The sequence below is a fragment of the Poecilia formosa genome, unplaced genomic scaffold, assembly GCF_000485575.1.
Source record: "Poecilia formosa unplaced genomic scaffold, Poecilia_formosa-5.1.2 Scaffold986, whole genome shotgun sequence".
In the NCBI taxonomy this organism is placed as follows: Eukaryota; Metazoa; Chordata; class Actinopteri; order Cyprinodontiformes; family Poeciliidae; genus Poecilia; species Poecilia formosa.
The window spans coordinates 28,889-43,787 of NW_006800925.1; the positions used below are offsets into that span (position 1 = coordinate 28,889).

At 40.2% G+C, this 14,899-nt stretch overlaps 1 protein-coding gene across 1 annotated transcript in view; it reads left to right on the forward strand.

The window, feature by feature from the left end:
* Positions 1 to 14,893, forward strand: part of nfatc3a (nuclear factor of activated T cells 3a) — a gene marked incomplete at its 5' end in the record, with an annotated part of 41,502 nt that extends 26,609 nt beyond the window's left edge. Inside the window, 3 exons of the mRNA XM_007544076.1 lie at positions 256 to 382; positions 3,379 to 4,449; positions 14,665 to 14,893. Of these exons, the coding sequence (XP_007544138.1) occupies positions 256 to 382; positions 3,379 to 4,449; positions 14,665 to 14,741 (1,275 nt within the window). The remainder of the gene's footprint in view (positions 1 to 255; positions 383 to 3,378; positions 4,450 to 14,664) is intronic.
* Positions 14,894 to 14,899: the final 6 nt, after the last annotated feature.

Sequence of the window (14,899 nt, forward strand, 5' to 3'; positions counted from 1 at the left end):
TCTACATGTCTTTGTAGATCTGATTTGCTTTTCCATTTTTACTATACAGATTTTTAAATTACTTGTATTATATGTAAGTGCCAGAGAAAATTGATGGCTTTTTTTTTTTTTGCTGTAACTGAGAATCTGCATCTTAATGTATGGGTCAGTACTTTAGTGGGACAGCACCGTGTATGTATGTTGAAATGTAAACCATGTTTCATGACCAGAAAAGTAAGTCATCAAAGTGTTGTGTTTTTTGTGCGTCTCTTTTAGTCATGCATTGTCGTGGAAGTCCCTCCGTACCACAGTAAGACTGTGACTTCAGCTGTGCAGGTGCAGTTTTATGTCTGCAATGGAAAACGGAAAAGGAGCCAATCGCAACGCTTCACCTACCTTTCAGGTTGGTTTGGAGGAAGCAGGCATGATTGAAATGAATTTGAAACTCCTGAAGAATCTCGAAAGATTCTGAAAATGATGAGCAAGCTGTTTGTAGGTGTTTGCGTTCTGCATCCGGCTGTACAGAAACTTCCAGGTTAATTTCAAAATGCGTGACTCAGAGCGGTGATAACATCGTTGCCATGTTGCGCACTTCTCCACATGGGTTTGTGAGCCTCCTTTGTGCTTTCTATCTTCAACTAAAATACAAGTATAACTCAACAAATAAAAGTATAATTAAAAAAGTTAATTTATCTGATCATTTAATGTTAAAAATGCACACAAAGTGATTTATGTTGTGCATCTATTTCTGTAGATTTTGATGATTATGACTTACAGTTGATATAAACCCAAAATACCAAAAAGAAAAAGTAAAAAAATAAAATAAAATACAGATATGGGGGCCTTCTTCCAAAGTAGATGGGGTTCCTTTTGCATAAATGACTGCATCAGTGTAGTGGGGCCTAGAGGGGATTAGCTTGTGGCAAGGCTGAGTTCAAGAATGGGAGCCATTACTTAGTCTTGACAATAACCCAAATGTGCTGTGAGTTTCCTGGTCAAATAATCCCAGAATCTCCACGGTCATTGAGCCAGATATTGGTACTTTATCCACTGGATGTTCCAAGTTCTGCTGGTTAAGGAAATCCACATCGTTATAAACATTGTCAGCAGAAGGAAGCATGAACTGCACTAAAATGTCCCAGTTGACGGCTGTGGTGAATTTACCCTACTTGTGTTTGATCATCTGTTGGACAACTCTCAAGTCAGCAGTTTTCATGCCATAATGTATCGTCTCATTTCTGTGCTTTAAAAATGCTTTTTTTTCTACTTTTTTATGAAGTCATATTCTAAGTCTCAAAAAATTAGGTTTAGATCATATTAATCAAAATTAACAAACATAAACATGACATGTCATCCCGTGTGTAGCGAATCTATGTAATGTCAATGTTTTGCTTTTAGAATTCGATGAACTAAATTCCCTTTTTGATGATTTTCTAATTTATTAAGAAGCACAACAACTTCTTAATAAGCGTTAAGAACTTCTTAATAAACAATAGGTTTAACGCCTATTGTTGGTAGGTGTTAAACAATAACATATTTTCTGACACTCACGGTGGCATCTTGTTTTTGTTTCACATGCACCGCTGCATTTTGTTTTTGTTATCCAGGAAAACTCCACTACACACTGAAAGTCTGTTTGTGATCACTTTGCAAAGTAGGCTCAGCTTTGGGTACTTTGATGTGTGACTGAGCATCACTGATAATTTCATTGGAGTCAAACGAGCTCGTTCTTTTCTTTAATATTGTTATTGTTGTTGGGTTTTTTTTCTGTTAAAACCAGTCAAACTGAAAACGCTGTTGGCGTATTATATTGACATGTGAGCATTTTGTGCAACACATCCAAACCCTGACTTTTACCGCAACAGTGTGTATATTGTGTGTGTTTGTGTTTCTGTGTATGTGTACAAGGGGCCTTGCCCATCCACCCACCCAGCCTTTCTTTTTGCAAGCACGCCCACTCGTCACAGGCAGTTCCTGTTTTCCCCGCTGACAGATCAGTGCAGCCAATCAGAGCATTGTAGATTAACGCTGCTCTGTCAGTCAAGCCGGGTCGCTTACACCGCCGGTGTCACCACGGACACCGCCTGCTTTATTGTGGCAGGAGAAAAAGAGAAAAAGAAAGTCAGCCAATCAGTGGTGTTTCATGTTTCATCATGGTTCCACTACCAAGAGCCTGTCGCAAATAATATCTATTTTTTAAGAAAATCAACCAAGAAAAAAAATCTAATATTTTTGCTAAAAACCTTTGATTTCAATTGTTACTTTGAGTTAAGCTATGAATAGCTATACTTAAATTCGAAGTATCACTCTTTTTCCATTCTAATATCCCCAAGCCCTGTTTTCAGATTAAATAAATTGTGTTTAGCCTGACTTGCGCCTCTTGTTTCTCTCGGTTCCTAAGGTCTACCAGGGTAAGAAGAGGGCACAGTCACTGCACTCATTTGTTCGTTTCAGTGTGATCTTGGCTGGGGGGCATTCAGTTCCTCATCCCACACATTTCACATGATGGCAACTAGACTGACTACATATGCTCTCTTCTGATTCAGAGCTGGATAAAAATAAAACTTGTGGTCACAAGGCACCAGATTGGGAAATAGGTTACCGATTGGCATAGCAGTGCTCTAAGCTGTCACAGTAAAGAGGAATGGCCCCATTTACAATGAAAATGTCAGTCTGTTTTTTCGCAGGCTGTTTTAATCTGGAATGAGACCTATTTTGCTGTCACATATTTCAGAGACTCTCCTCACTGCATCGAGGTCTTTTTTTTAGGTTTTACTGCAGAGCTTTTCTATAATAAAATTGAAGTAAGGCAATCAGTGGAGGACCAAAGTCTCCCTTTTATGTTGACTAAAATCAAAGAACTTGAAAGATGCGTAGATTATATTTTTTTTATTGTTTTTATTACAACATTGAAAGTATTTCACTTGTGGGTGTCTGTAATGCTCTTGAAGTCTTACACATGCAAATAACTCATTTGTACATTTGTTTGCTCCTCTGTTGGTGTTGTTCTATAATAAATATACATTTTCCATGTTTTTACATAAATTGCACATTTACTGTATGTGCTCAGATTTTTTGGTCAGTTTTTATGTTTCTTATTCCCTGACCAAAAATTAGTAATATTGTGCACAGGACTGTGAAATGATATTGAAGACTTCAGAGTCTACTTTGAACACTCCACACAGCCATGCACGCATTGAAGTTGTGCATCCTGCTCTGTTTTGACGCCACAGCCTCTCACATTGTCCTCCGGCTCGCCCACGTTCAGAAGAAACCGTCTTTGTTTAAACATAAACTAGGAATGGATAGAGTGAAAGCATACAATCCAATAAAAAGACTCTGCATGGTATGAGTGATGTAATTGCAACTTTTCTTTTTCTTTCCTCTTCTCCCTTTTAGTGATGGTGAAACAGGAGCACAGAGACGAGCTGGACCTCACTGCCGTTCCTCCCATTTCCATGCCCTTGGCACATGCTCCCAGTCTGGTGCACCCTCAGCTGCCTTCTCCTGATCAGGGCCACCCATCGGACAACCTTCTGTCCAGCTCTCTTCACAGCCTGGCCACGGGCTCCGGACCTGGCCTGCTACCTCTGCCGGGCCCCTGTCCCTCCCTGAGCTCCCCGCCTTTCCAGCACCTGCCTCACCTCCAGGGTCACAGTTTGCACCACCCCCCTGCAGACTGCCACATGACGTTCCACCAGGGCTCTGTTCCCGCTCCTCCCCGGCCCACCTACCAGCCTTTGCAGCACAGTCCGAGTCACAGCCTGTCCTTCAACGGCCAGCCCAGCCTTCCTTCTCAGAGCTATGAGAGGATGTCCTTTCAGCAGAGCCCCACTGCAACGTCACACCCAATAGGCCTGGGAATAGTTTACTCATCCAGTTGCTCCTCACCGTCTGCCCTTTCATCCTCACCCACCAATCCCATTGTTGGATCCCCTCAGAACCATCAGCCTATGCTGTCCCCCTCGTCCCCGCACCTCCACACACTCGGAGGCTTCCACTGCTCTCCGAATCCTAGCCAGGTTCCGTCTCAGGGAGGCCACCCCCTAAGTGGGCAGCACTCCTCGCAGCTGCAGAGAGGTCTGGGATACCACCCAGTAAGCCAAAGGTCAGCTTCCTGTCCCACACCGTCCACTGCCCCCCCACAACGGATGATCCCCTCTCCTCATTCTGGACCTTCTTCTCCTCAAGTCCACCCTCTGCCCTACCAGTCTCCCACTTCATCCTCCCCCACCTCAGCTGGGAGTCCTCTGGGGCCCCTGCAGCAGCATTCAGGACAGCCGTCTCCACAGGCCATGAGTCCAGTGATGACCAGCCTGTCCCCTGCAGCTGTGGGGCCACTGGTTCATCCGCTAAGTCCTCAGGGGCCATTTCCCTCTGAAGGGGAGAGGCTTAATATTAAGCAAGAACCGGAGGAGAGGGAGCCCACCTTCCGGTCCATCGGCCTACAGGATATCACTCTGGATGACGGTAAGAGAAATGGTTTCTGAAAACGAGAAGTTTTTATTCTTCCAAAATTGAACACCTTCACACACTGAGTCATTATTAAAATTTCAAATATAAAGGCCACTTTACATTATATCCACCACATTCACACACAAACTCTTGGGGCTTTGATTCAAATTTTAAGACAGTCAATCTTTGAGAACATGCATCTCGAGGTTTTATTGATTGTTCTTGCACCTTTTCTAGATTAGCCCTAATTGTCCAGGGTTTTACCAACTGTACTGTCATGAACTCTAACCCTTTTAGTCCTAGTTCATGATGAGGCCTGTGGGAGCTAAATGGAGCTCTTGTGTGTTTTACACAGATCTCAGGGTAATCTTTCTTCCTGAAGATCAGTTACAGAACTGAAATTTACCTCTTATACATAATCTCTATGGCTGTAGGCAGATGGAGTCGAGATTATTTTATAATCCTCTTCATCACTGCAAATATCTTCCCCCCTTAGCATCTAGCAGATGTTTCAGTAATGCTTATCCCAGCTGTTAATCCGTATTTGCCTCTTTGGATTACATTGTGAAACATATTACAACTCTTTAACACATTCGGTTTTAGTCACCAAATTTTGGGGCAGGTTAAGAAACAAATTATTTTTCTGTTCAAACAACCAAAATATTTTGCATCAAAATGTGATATAGCTGCTTTCTGTCAAAAAGAGCAAGAGTTAGAGGTCGCTGTTGCACAAAAAAAACCTTCCATAGCTGACTTAAGGATCAACCATTGGTCCAGCTTTTCACTTTGTCGTCTTTCTGTCTCTTTTTCTAACTAATTCTGTTTGCTCTGTATAAACCTTTGGTTTGGCATTAGATATTTTAAGCTCTGCTATCTGTGACGAACCATAATGTCTGTCTGAAGCAAGGGACCGCCAAGGGATTAAATTTACCGTTCAATATGCGATAGGTCGGATAAACATGGGTCTGGTGTAAAACAATACAGAGGGCCAGTTGTTTTGATTTCAGGGGACTGAAACCTTGATGTCTGATAGCAGTGATAACATTTGGACTGACGTTGCAGAGCATAGTTGTGTTTCAAGTTTCATTACTGAGGGGCTTGTCACCTGGTATTGGGTGTCAGACACAAAGAGGAGTGATAGCTGTAGTATTACATTAAATGGCTAATTGACATATACCAGGATTTTGTATCTCTGGCAGCAATTTGATAATTAGTTACACTTTAAAACTTTGTTGGCTTCTCAGTTCCAGTGAATGGAAGAGCATTGCATTATTTCTTGCTACTTCCAAATATTGCAGTTTTTGCGTAATCATGTTTTTATGTGTATGTATGACTCCCATTTAGAACCCCAATTAGAATACAGCTTGGTGTTTCAAACTAGAAAAGTTGATTCAAAATGCTTTTAAATATCAGCTCATGGTGTATTTTAAAAAGAGTCTAGAAGATTAAACATTAATTAGTACCCTGGTGAGGCTTTGCAGTAGAGGGTGTTATTGTGTGTTAGCAGGGGTCAACCTAATGAACATAAATCTGCCAACAACAGGTCACATGTGAAGTACCAATGTCCAGTGGAGTGTATCTGCAGTCCCTTCATTTTTTCCTCAGTTTGCCATGTTACCACCACAGACAATCAAAATTTGTTGCAATTTCTAATGAGACAATAGAAAGTGGTGCATAAAAGAAAAAGAATTGGAAAGTGATACTGCTTGTTTTCTCTTTTTTTTTTACATTTCTTACAAATAAAAATCTGAAAAGCTGGGCATGCATACAAAATTCTCTATTTAGTGTCACACAAGCCTTATGATGCGGCTGTGTGCACTCGCCCTCTTCTCCAGATAAAGTTTGCAACACAGTTCAGCTGGGAATGTATGATCTCCCTTTGAGTCTGGAGCTAAAAATAGTTTTCTGTGCCAGTCCAGTTTCATAGTCCAGATTTTTAACGTAGCAACAGGAAGCTTTGCACGGCTCTGGGTTTTCGGAGGTCGTGGCAATCTCTCTTAATTAGATCACATTCACTCCAGTTTGGCAGAGAAAACAGTTCAACACGAACCTGATTGCAAACGTGGAGGAAATGTAAAGACATACTATAGTGACTAAAACCTTGCATAGAATTATAGACATAGATCCATGCATGCATTTAATCAATTTTAGAATAAAAGAAAAACAGAATGCCAAAGGTACTAGCACTCTGAATCTACTATCGGATCACTAAAAAGTTTGGATGAGGGTTCAGGATCCTTGTCACGTGAAGTTCGTGAAGGCGACTCATTAATGGTTCAGTTTCTGTCCAAGCTTATGTCAGATTTTTAGATAGGATGCTCCTTCAGCCCCAAGTGCTTTGGAAAATTTCCCCTTGAACATTTTTTAAAAATCAAACTCAAAACACAATTGCAGGCTCATGCCTGTGGTATGAGACTGAGCTCTACAGTTAGAGTAGAAAGTGCTCTGGTTAGCAAGCAGATGGCCCTTGTGACGCACACCAAAGCATGCTTGAGATGTGTGTGTTAGTGTGTGTATAAGAGGGGTAAAAAAAAAAGGGTGTGTGTGTCTGTTGATTTGATGTTTTCGAGGTGTGTGCGTGTGTTTGCGTGTGTCCGTGTGTGTTCCCAGGGCAGAGCACACAGGAGGCGAGAAGACAGACTGATAGACAGATGGATAGACAAGTTCAAAATCCAGCTCTGCTGCAGGGTCACTCTGCTGAGACAATCAGTCTGAAATGCACTTGGTGGTTAAAAGAAACATAAAACATATTTTTACTGTATGTCTGTTACAAATCAGAGAGATTAGTCTGAATTAAATAAAAATAAACAAGGTCGTGTGTATTCTTTACTAAACTTCAGGTGGAGAACTTCGTTTTCTTTATGTTCAACTCATAAACTTATTGCGCTGCGTCACGGTTCCTAACAACTGCTGTCACTTTCTGTTTTCATCTTTCTTTCTCGAGAAACTTGCACATGACTACACCGTTTAATCTGATTGGAAATATAAATGAAGCAACACCGTGAAACATCAGAAATGTTGCTCGGCACACAGGCCAGTTTGTTGGTATGCTTATTTATTTTTTTCCTCCAAAGTAATACTTTCAGCTCAGTGTATTATTCTGCAGTTTTATTCTGGTGGGTCAGGCTTTTGGACTTTTTTTTTTTAATGATCCATTATTATAAATGGACCATTTATAAATATTTAAACAAAATATTTTGTGGTAATTTACTCTATTGCTGTTTTGCCATCTACAATAAAAGGAAAGGCCATTAACTTGATGAAAACAAATAAATGGGGGATAAATCACTGGTTGTTCTGTTAATCTGCTCAAGTGTATATATACGTATATGTGTGTGCGTTTGTGTGTATGCGTGTGTGAGAGAGAAACCAGTGAGAGGCTTTGTGGAGCCATTAATCAACTAGACCAGTAATAACATCAAACTCCTCATTTGATGACAGAAGAAAAAAAACTGTGGAAGGAAAATATGTTTCCACTAAGATTTGCCGCTGCTCTTTAAAAAAACAATGGCAAAATTTTTTTGTCTTTTTTCCCCTTTTTAACAAGTGGAAAATGATTTTTTGTCTCAGGTTTCCACACAGTTGAAAGTATATGTATTGCAGAGGTTTTGGCAGAATCCAAAAGGTTTGTGCAAAGAAGTTGCCAGCAGTTTTTTTGTTTTTTTTTTTGTTTTGCTTTTGTTTTTGTTATTTTTTTAGGTAGGAGAAGCCCCGAACTCCCTCTGATTGGGTCAATGTAATGCTTTAACATATGTTTTGCACATTTTTCATAAAAGAAATGAACTGAACAGTGTAATGAGAAGTAGACATGTTTTTTTCCCCTGTCTTATTTTAATGTTTTTGAATGTATAAATCAGTACAGTTTTAGTGATGTTTAAGTGCAGACTTGGCTCAGGGGACTGAAATGGATTTTGCTGTTGACATGTTTTTGTGTGTAAAAGTGAGTTACAACATTATTTTGCTCATTCGTAGAATCTTGTGGTTGTTTTTTTGCCTCCAGTTTGGTTTTAACAAACCACTTCTGTTAAAAAAAAAAAACTCACTGAAAGGAAAATTCAAGCGGCTATCGTTTTCTTCCTGGAAGATGAAACACTGGTTTTGGTTCATAAGCGGTGTTACCTGTTGACCTTTCCAAAATATTTTACCTTATAATCCCATATGCATTTCTTAGTTTTTTGCCGTTCAGGCTCCAGACTTCCTTCTTAAAGTTGGCGCCTTAAGTGATCTTTCAGGGTTTAACAACTTTTGCGTCCCAGATCAAAGGCTGGGATTCTTGTGAATCGCTTACCGTCACTTTAAATGGGAACTCCACGAATGATTCAGAGATGAGTGACTTTGAGAAACCGACTCTGTGATGAGCTTTTCTGCTGTGCTCTGCATCCTCACCCACTCACTTTCTTAGCCCAACACTGGAATTAAAGTAAATAAATAAATAAAAAAAAACAAGTGGAACACAAAGAACATAACAAGAGGTCACAGAATTAAGTTCAATTTATTGGCCAGATATTTCTAGTGTGTGATTGCTTCTGAGGAAATGTCTGCATGTATTTACAGGAAGCTGCAACTGGAAAATGTTTGCTTTGATATTCCCTCTTGCAGGGCAAACCCAGCCTTGCTTCATCTCTTTTCCCTGTGCACAAAGGTTTTCCATTGTGGCATGTTGTCTTCATTTGGTGGAGTCAAGAATCAGTCAGTCTTCATGTTATTTGCTTAAGCTGCTCTGCCAGAGTAATGTTATTATGCCTGGTTGAGGGAACTTTTTTCAGTGTGTCATAGAGGTTTATGGTAACTGCCCATTTTCCATTTCAACAGTAGACGTGTTTATTTTACTGGATGTCCGAATGTCTTTTTCACTTCTGTTTTGCATTAGGGAGGTCTGTCCTATGAGCCCCTTTGAGATGCTCTTTAGAAATGAAGGGGTGAAATTACTCATTTGCCGTGGTCTCCTTCTAGATGTGAAACTTTGGTTTGGGGAAATTAAAGGAACCCATTAAACCTCTCCTTTCACTCTGGGGAAATTTCTGGACGTATTGGTTTCTAGATTTAAAGATCTAAACTGACATTTTGCGAATGCAATGAGTTTCCCAGACTTGTTCTGGGATATGTCTTTATTGTTCATAATTTTCTTTCATGCTGTTTAACACTGCAGTTTGTTTTTCCCTTCCTCTCTGTGAAGGCAAAAAGGTCATTCCTGCTGCCAGTGAAAAATGCCATGTGCATGTCAAGCCTTGCAAAAAGATTTTCCTATTTTATTATTTTGGAACCACAAGCTCATAGATATCATATTGACATTTATTGTCAAAGTATAACGCAACCAAGTGTATACTTGTGAAGTAGATGCTAAATGTATTTTATTTTTAATCTTAAAAGTGTGGCATGCTTAATAGACATCCAGCCCCCATAAGTCAATACTTACAGTTGTCTCTGCCAAATTTGAAACTCTGGAGACTTCTTTTTAAAATCAGTAAATCTCTGACAGATTCTTAATTAGATTTGTGTCTCTGCCATTCCAAGACATGAATAAACTTTGGTCTTAAACTGAAAAGCACCACCACAGCATGCTGCCGCCACCACCATGTTTCACAGGGGGGGGTAGTGTGTTTGTGTTGGATATTTACAACATGTAGCATTTTGCCAAAAAAAATGATTTGTGGTCTCATCTAGCTGCTTTCTTTATTTGATGTGTTCTCTACATGGGATTTCCTTAAGTAGCACAATTAACAGGATACTTTTTACTTCTTCAAAAGTTGAGGGGTTTTATTTAAAGATTTTTTTCATCACTAGAGGCCTTTATTGACAGTGACTAGACAGGAAATGGGTGGAGAGAGAAGGGCTTGGGGAGGAACGTGCAAGATGTCAGGACGGGAATCGAACCCAGAACCTCTGTTTTTAGGACAATAGCCTCTGCATTTGGGGCGTTCGCTCCATTTCTACAGCATGCAGTGCCCCAACGTCTGCACAAGTTTGTCCCTGGCCTGTCTGGTGGTTTTCTTTGTCTTCATTATGCTGTTTGTTCTCTGATGTTCTCTAGTTACAGCATAACTTTAATGGCACAGTTATTATTCAAGGATGAAAGTGTTTTAAAAGCTCATGTTTTCCTTCCACTTCACTATTATGCACTGCTTGGTCTTCCGGATGTATGTGAAAACGTTCAATGGGTAATGCTGTTTGTTTTTTTGTTTTTTTATATATATATACTCCTTTTTTTCCAATCAAGCATTTTCAATCTTGTGACACAAATGATAAACAGTTTTGTTTTTTTGTTTTTCTTTTAATCCAGAAAAGATTAGATATTTAGAAGTCTTTGGTTCACACTGAAAGGAGCAATCTGATGACATCCTACTAGCATATGTAGTAGTAGTAGTAATAGTAGTCATCGGCCGAATGCAGATGTATATATTTTGTGTAGGGAGCCCCCCTGCCAGTCATCTGCAGAGGATCTCCCTCCGGCTGAGACATTCAGAGCCACAGTTACTACGACAGGCAGCGCTGAATCACTGGTTTTCTGTTGCACTGTCATGAACAATACCAGTAAACCCGAGAAAACGCTATCAGCATATGAAACCAGTGTAAAGCTGAACTCTACTCAAAGCTCTCTTTCACTTCTGGATTCCTGATGTGTGGAGCTCCACCTTATATTGAAGTGCAGAATATCTCAGTCACATTAACAAAGATATTCTTTATTGAGTAAGAAGTTATTTTCAGAGGGGACGTTCTTAAACAAATGAACATGTTTTAAGTACAGCAGTTTATTGTGAGGCGAAGAGTTTTAGGTTTGGGTTTCACCCACAGGGAAAACTACGAACGTGTAAGAGATAAACATCCAGGCCCTTTTGGCCGCTTCGAGACTGAAATGAAGATTTGCCTCCTTTCTAACGGCCCCAAATCAGATCATCCAAATTTGCATTTAGCGCAGCTTGAAATCTCGGGAGTGGAAGGTACGCGAAAAGGTTTCTGACAAATCATCTGCAGAACCTTCTCCCTGCACCTCGTTTTATGAGAAAAGCGAATGAATCAAATCGAGAGGAATCACTCTGAAGCTGCTGTCGATCGAGTCACGGGCTTTCGGTTTATTTAATGCTAATTGGCCTGAGTTGGCCTTCTCTGAGTGACTTTGTCAAGCCACGGGTTAATGTTTGCCTCTGCAGCAATCTGATCAGTACTTTTACAGCGGAAAGTGATATGTTTTTGCAGACGCCCACTTAATGTCGGTCTGTCACACTCTGCTTCATGTCACTCATATTCCTGTGGTATTTCAGCAGATTGACTTCTATGACCTCTTGTTGCACAGTTTACCATGTTGCGCTTGAACAATGCAGAATACCTCTAAGGAGCCTCCAGGAACCAGAATTCTGATGGGTGCTGCATCGTACGGCACGTAAAAGCATCACATTGTTCAAATGTTCTATTTTCACTCATCTCAGTTTGGGTAAATTGCAATAAATGAGGCAGAATCCACCAGCCGCTGCTGTATAAAGGGCTGCAACTAAAGAGGAGCCTAGATAAGAGAAGTGCAGCTCTTAATTTTTACAGATACAGCTGCTGTGTCGCTCGGCTGCACTTCTAACAGCTGTAAGATTTAGTTTATTTTGAGCCCAGCTGCACCAGTCGCCTTTCAAAAGGTCACGGCCTTTAAAGGAGATGTGCGCTCCTCCATCACAGTTTTATTCTAACCCAGAGAATAGTGTGACAAATTGGCAAAGTGGCGCAGATTATATCCCCATGTTGGGTTGTGTATGTAGAGGTAAACGTTTGCTTCGATAGTTGCACGGTTGTCTCAAAAGTGCGTGGTGGTTCTGCGAGTGTGACAGTGTGTGTGTGTGTGAACATGGTTGACATGGGAAAGGAAGAGCCTCCCACGCTAACAGGATGATGTGAGTGATGGTGGCCAGACACAAAAGCAAAAGCACCAAGAAACATAAATAATGCACACTGAAGCGCTAAATAAAAAGAGTTGGATGCCTGAGCAAAGGCTTTAAAACTAATTTGAAAACTGTTAGTGATTTTCCGTTTAAGCACACAATGAAATGGTTTGACTCTGAATATGAAAATTATTGCTCTTTTAAAAGGCAATAAAGCCGTTCCACGTAGCTACTCGGTTTCTCATTTCGCCAGCGTTTTTGCTTTGTAGTGTAAATTTAAATATGATTTTTCTTTTTTTTTTTTCTTCTGGTTTCTCATCACTGAGTCACTCCCTGGTACTTTTTTTTTTCAGTTAAGTTACAGCAAGAGATTTGTTTATAATAACCAGAGGAATGCCTTATTTTTACGTCACAGCAGAGAGATTTACAGCTGCATGTTACCTGTCATGTCTAAACAAGCCTGCCTGCAAATCTCTCTGTGCCAAACTGGGCCAGAGGTCTCTACTGCACCCTCTCCCAACCAGTTCGCCCTGTCTGATTTCTGCGCTGCGTGACTGACCTTTTATCGTCACGCTTAAGACTCTTGGGGAAACCACATGAAGAAGTCGCAGCATGAAAACCGAACACTTTACATGCTGTCACAGTGGAAGCGAGAAGATGTTTGCCATAAGTTTCAGCCAAATGGGATTCTTCTGTCTCTCAGTCCTCTTATCTTCTTTCCCACGTCAAAGTATTTGATGTTGATTTACTTCAAAGCTCTAGTTTTTTTTTTTTCTTTTTATTAGCTCCCTGCTCTGTTTCTTGTGGTTCTGCTCTAAGCACCAAATGGAGGAAGCAGATGGAAAACAATCACACATGCTGGCTAGTAAGCAGACAGCAGCACAGAGAAGGCCTTATCCGTTTTTTTTATTATTTCTTTTTATTTAAAACCACTCACTAACTGAGTCTGGAGTAATTAACTTCGCTGTGCCTGAGTGCCTCTCTCACATTAACGACGTGTTTTTTACCAATGAGTAGGTTTCACACAGCTCCTCAGCTATGCTTGAAAACCCTATGAAAGGGTCTTGAGGAAATCCACCCAACCACTGTTAATGAAGTCGTGAACAAGCCTGCTGCTCCTGCTGTTCTTTTAAAGGAGTCGCTGGAATAGCTTATCTAACAGGACTCTTGGACTCAGTTATATGAGCTGGCTGGCACAGCCTGTGAATGGAATAGTTTGTGATGATGGTTTGTGATTATATCTCACGTCATGGCAAATGACTTTACGACCTCTGAGTTTGCCACTCTGTTGTAGTTTTTTTTTTTTTTTTTTTTTCCCCCCACTTTTAGCACAGAGTTTTGATCCTGAAACGATTCTGGTGTGGAACTGCACTGCCCTCTGCTGGAGAGAGACACTCATAGCCCAAGGCTTTGCTTTGCTTAGTGTGAAAACTACAAATGAATCTCAATCAGTTAGAACGTCATTGTCATTTATTTCAGCAGTTTAATTCTTTAAAGTGAAACTCTGAAGCACATATTGATATATTTCAGGTGTTTAAATATGTTTTTTTTTTGGAAATTGATTTTTAATTCCATGCATATCGATTATCTAAAGTTGATTGATCTTATTGACTTTAGATTGACAGTCGGCCATTTTCTCATGTGCTGAATTAAAAAAAAAAAAGCACATCATTATATTTTAACTATTAGTTTTTTGTGTCAGCTGTGTTATATATTGACTGAGTAAACAGTAGCATTACTAAACTTAGAGGTGTCTATAAAAAATAAAACAGAAACTGTGGTTAAGTAAAGGGGGTCAAAGTGGCTGTATGTATCTGGGCATTTTAATATAAAGTTGAGTGGAGGGAAAAACTGGTAGAAAAGGTTACAAAAGAGGAAATTAGTACAGCATTAAGAGGATTGTAAATAATATCCTATTTAGTTTGGGGAGCGTCACCAAGTATGGATGCTTTTTCAAAGACCAATAAACTTTAATTTTCCAAAGAAAACTTACTACTGGAGCTGGAAGATGATTTAAATATCCAAAATAATTCCACAACAACCAAAACCAATAAATAAAATGGAAATGAAAAACCCCACTGACAACTAAAATCAATTATGAGGCATCTGTAAACAAAACACTTTAATCTGTAGAACAGAAATGATTTTAATGTATCATGTGGTTAATTGATAGTGACATGTCACTCATGTCACCTTTTGATTTATGACTTGTCTTAAAGTTTGTTGGAGTTTGATTTGTGAGCTAACATCAGAAATCCCCGTTCCATCGATGAATACCTTTCTGACATCTTTAAACTGTTTCTGAAGATGGCTTGGAGCGTTTTTAAATTGTTTCCGTCTTTCTGTTCTCGTTTCTCTCTCTTCACAGTAAATGAGATCATCGGCAGAGACATGTCCCAGTCCCCCAGCGCTCACGGCCCTCAGTCGGCGCACAACCATTCGTAGCGCAGATCTTTGCCTGAACTGTCAGTCTTTTTTTTTTTTTTTTTTGTGGCTCACGCAGCGTCACCTCCAGCTGTTAAACCCTGCAAACGCCGACCTGGTGGAAGAAGACTGAAGACTGTGGTGAAAGGTCTGTTTTCAACCATGAGATCTCTGATATA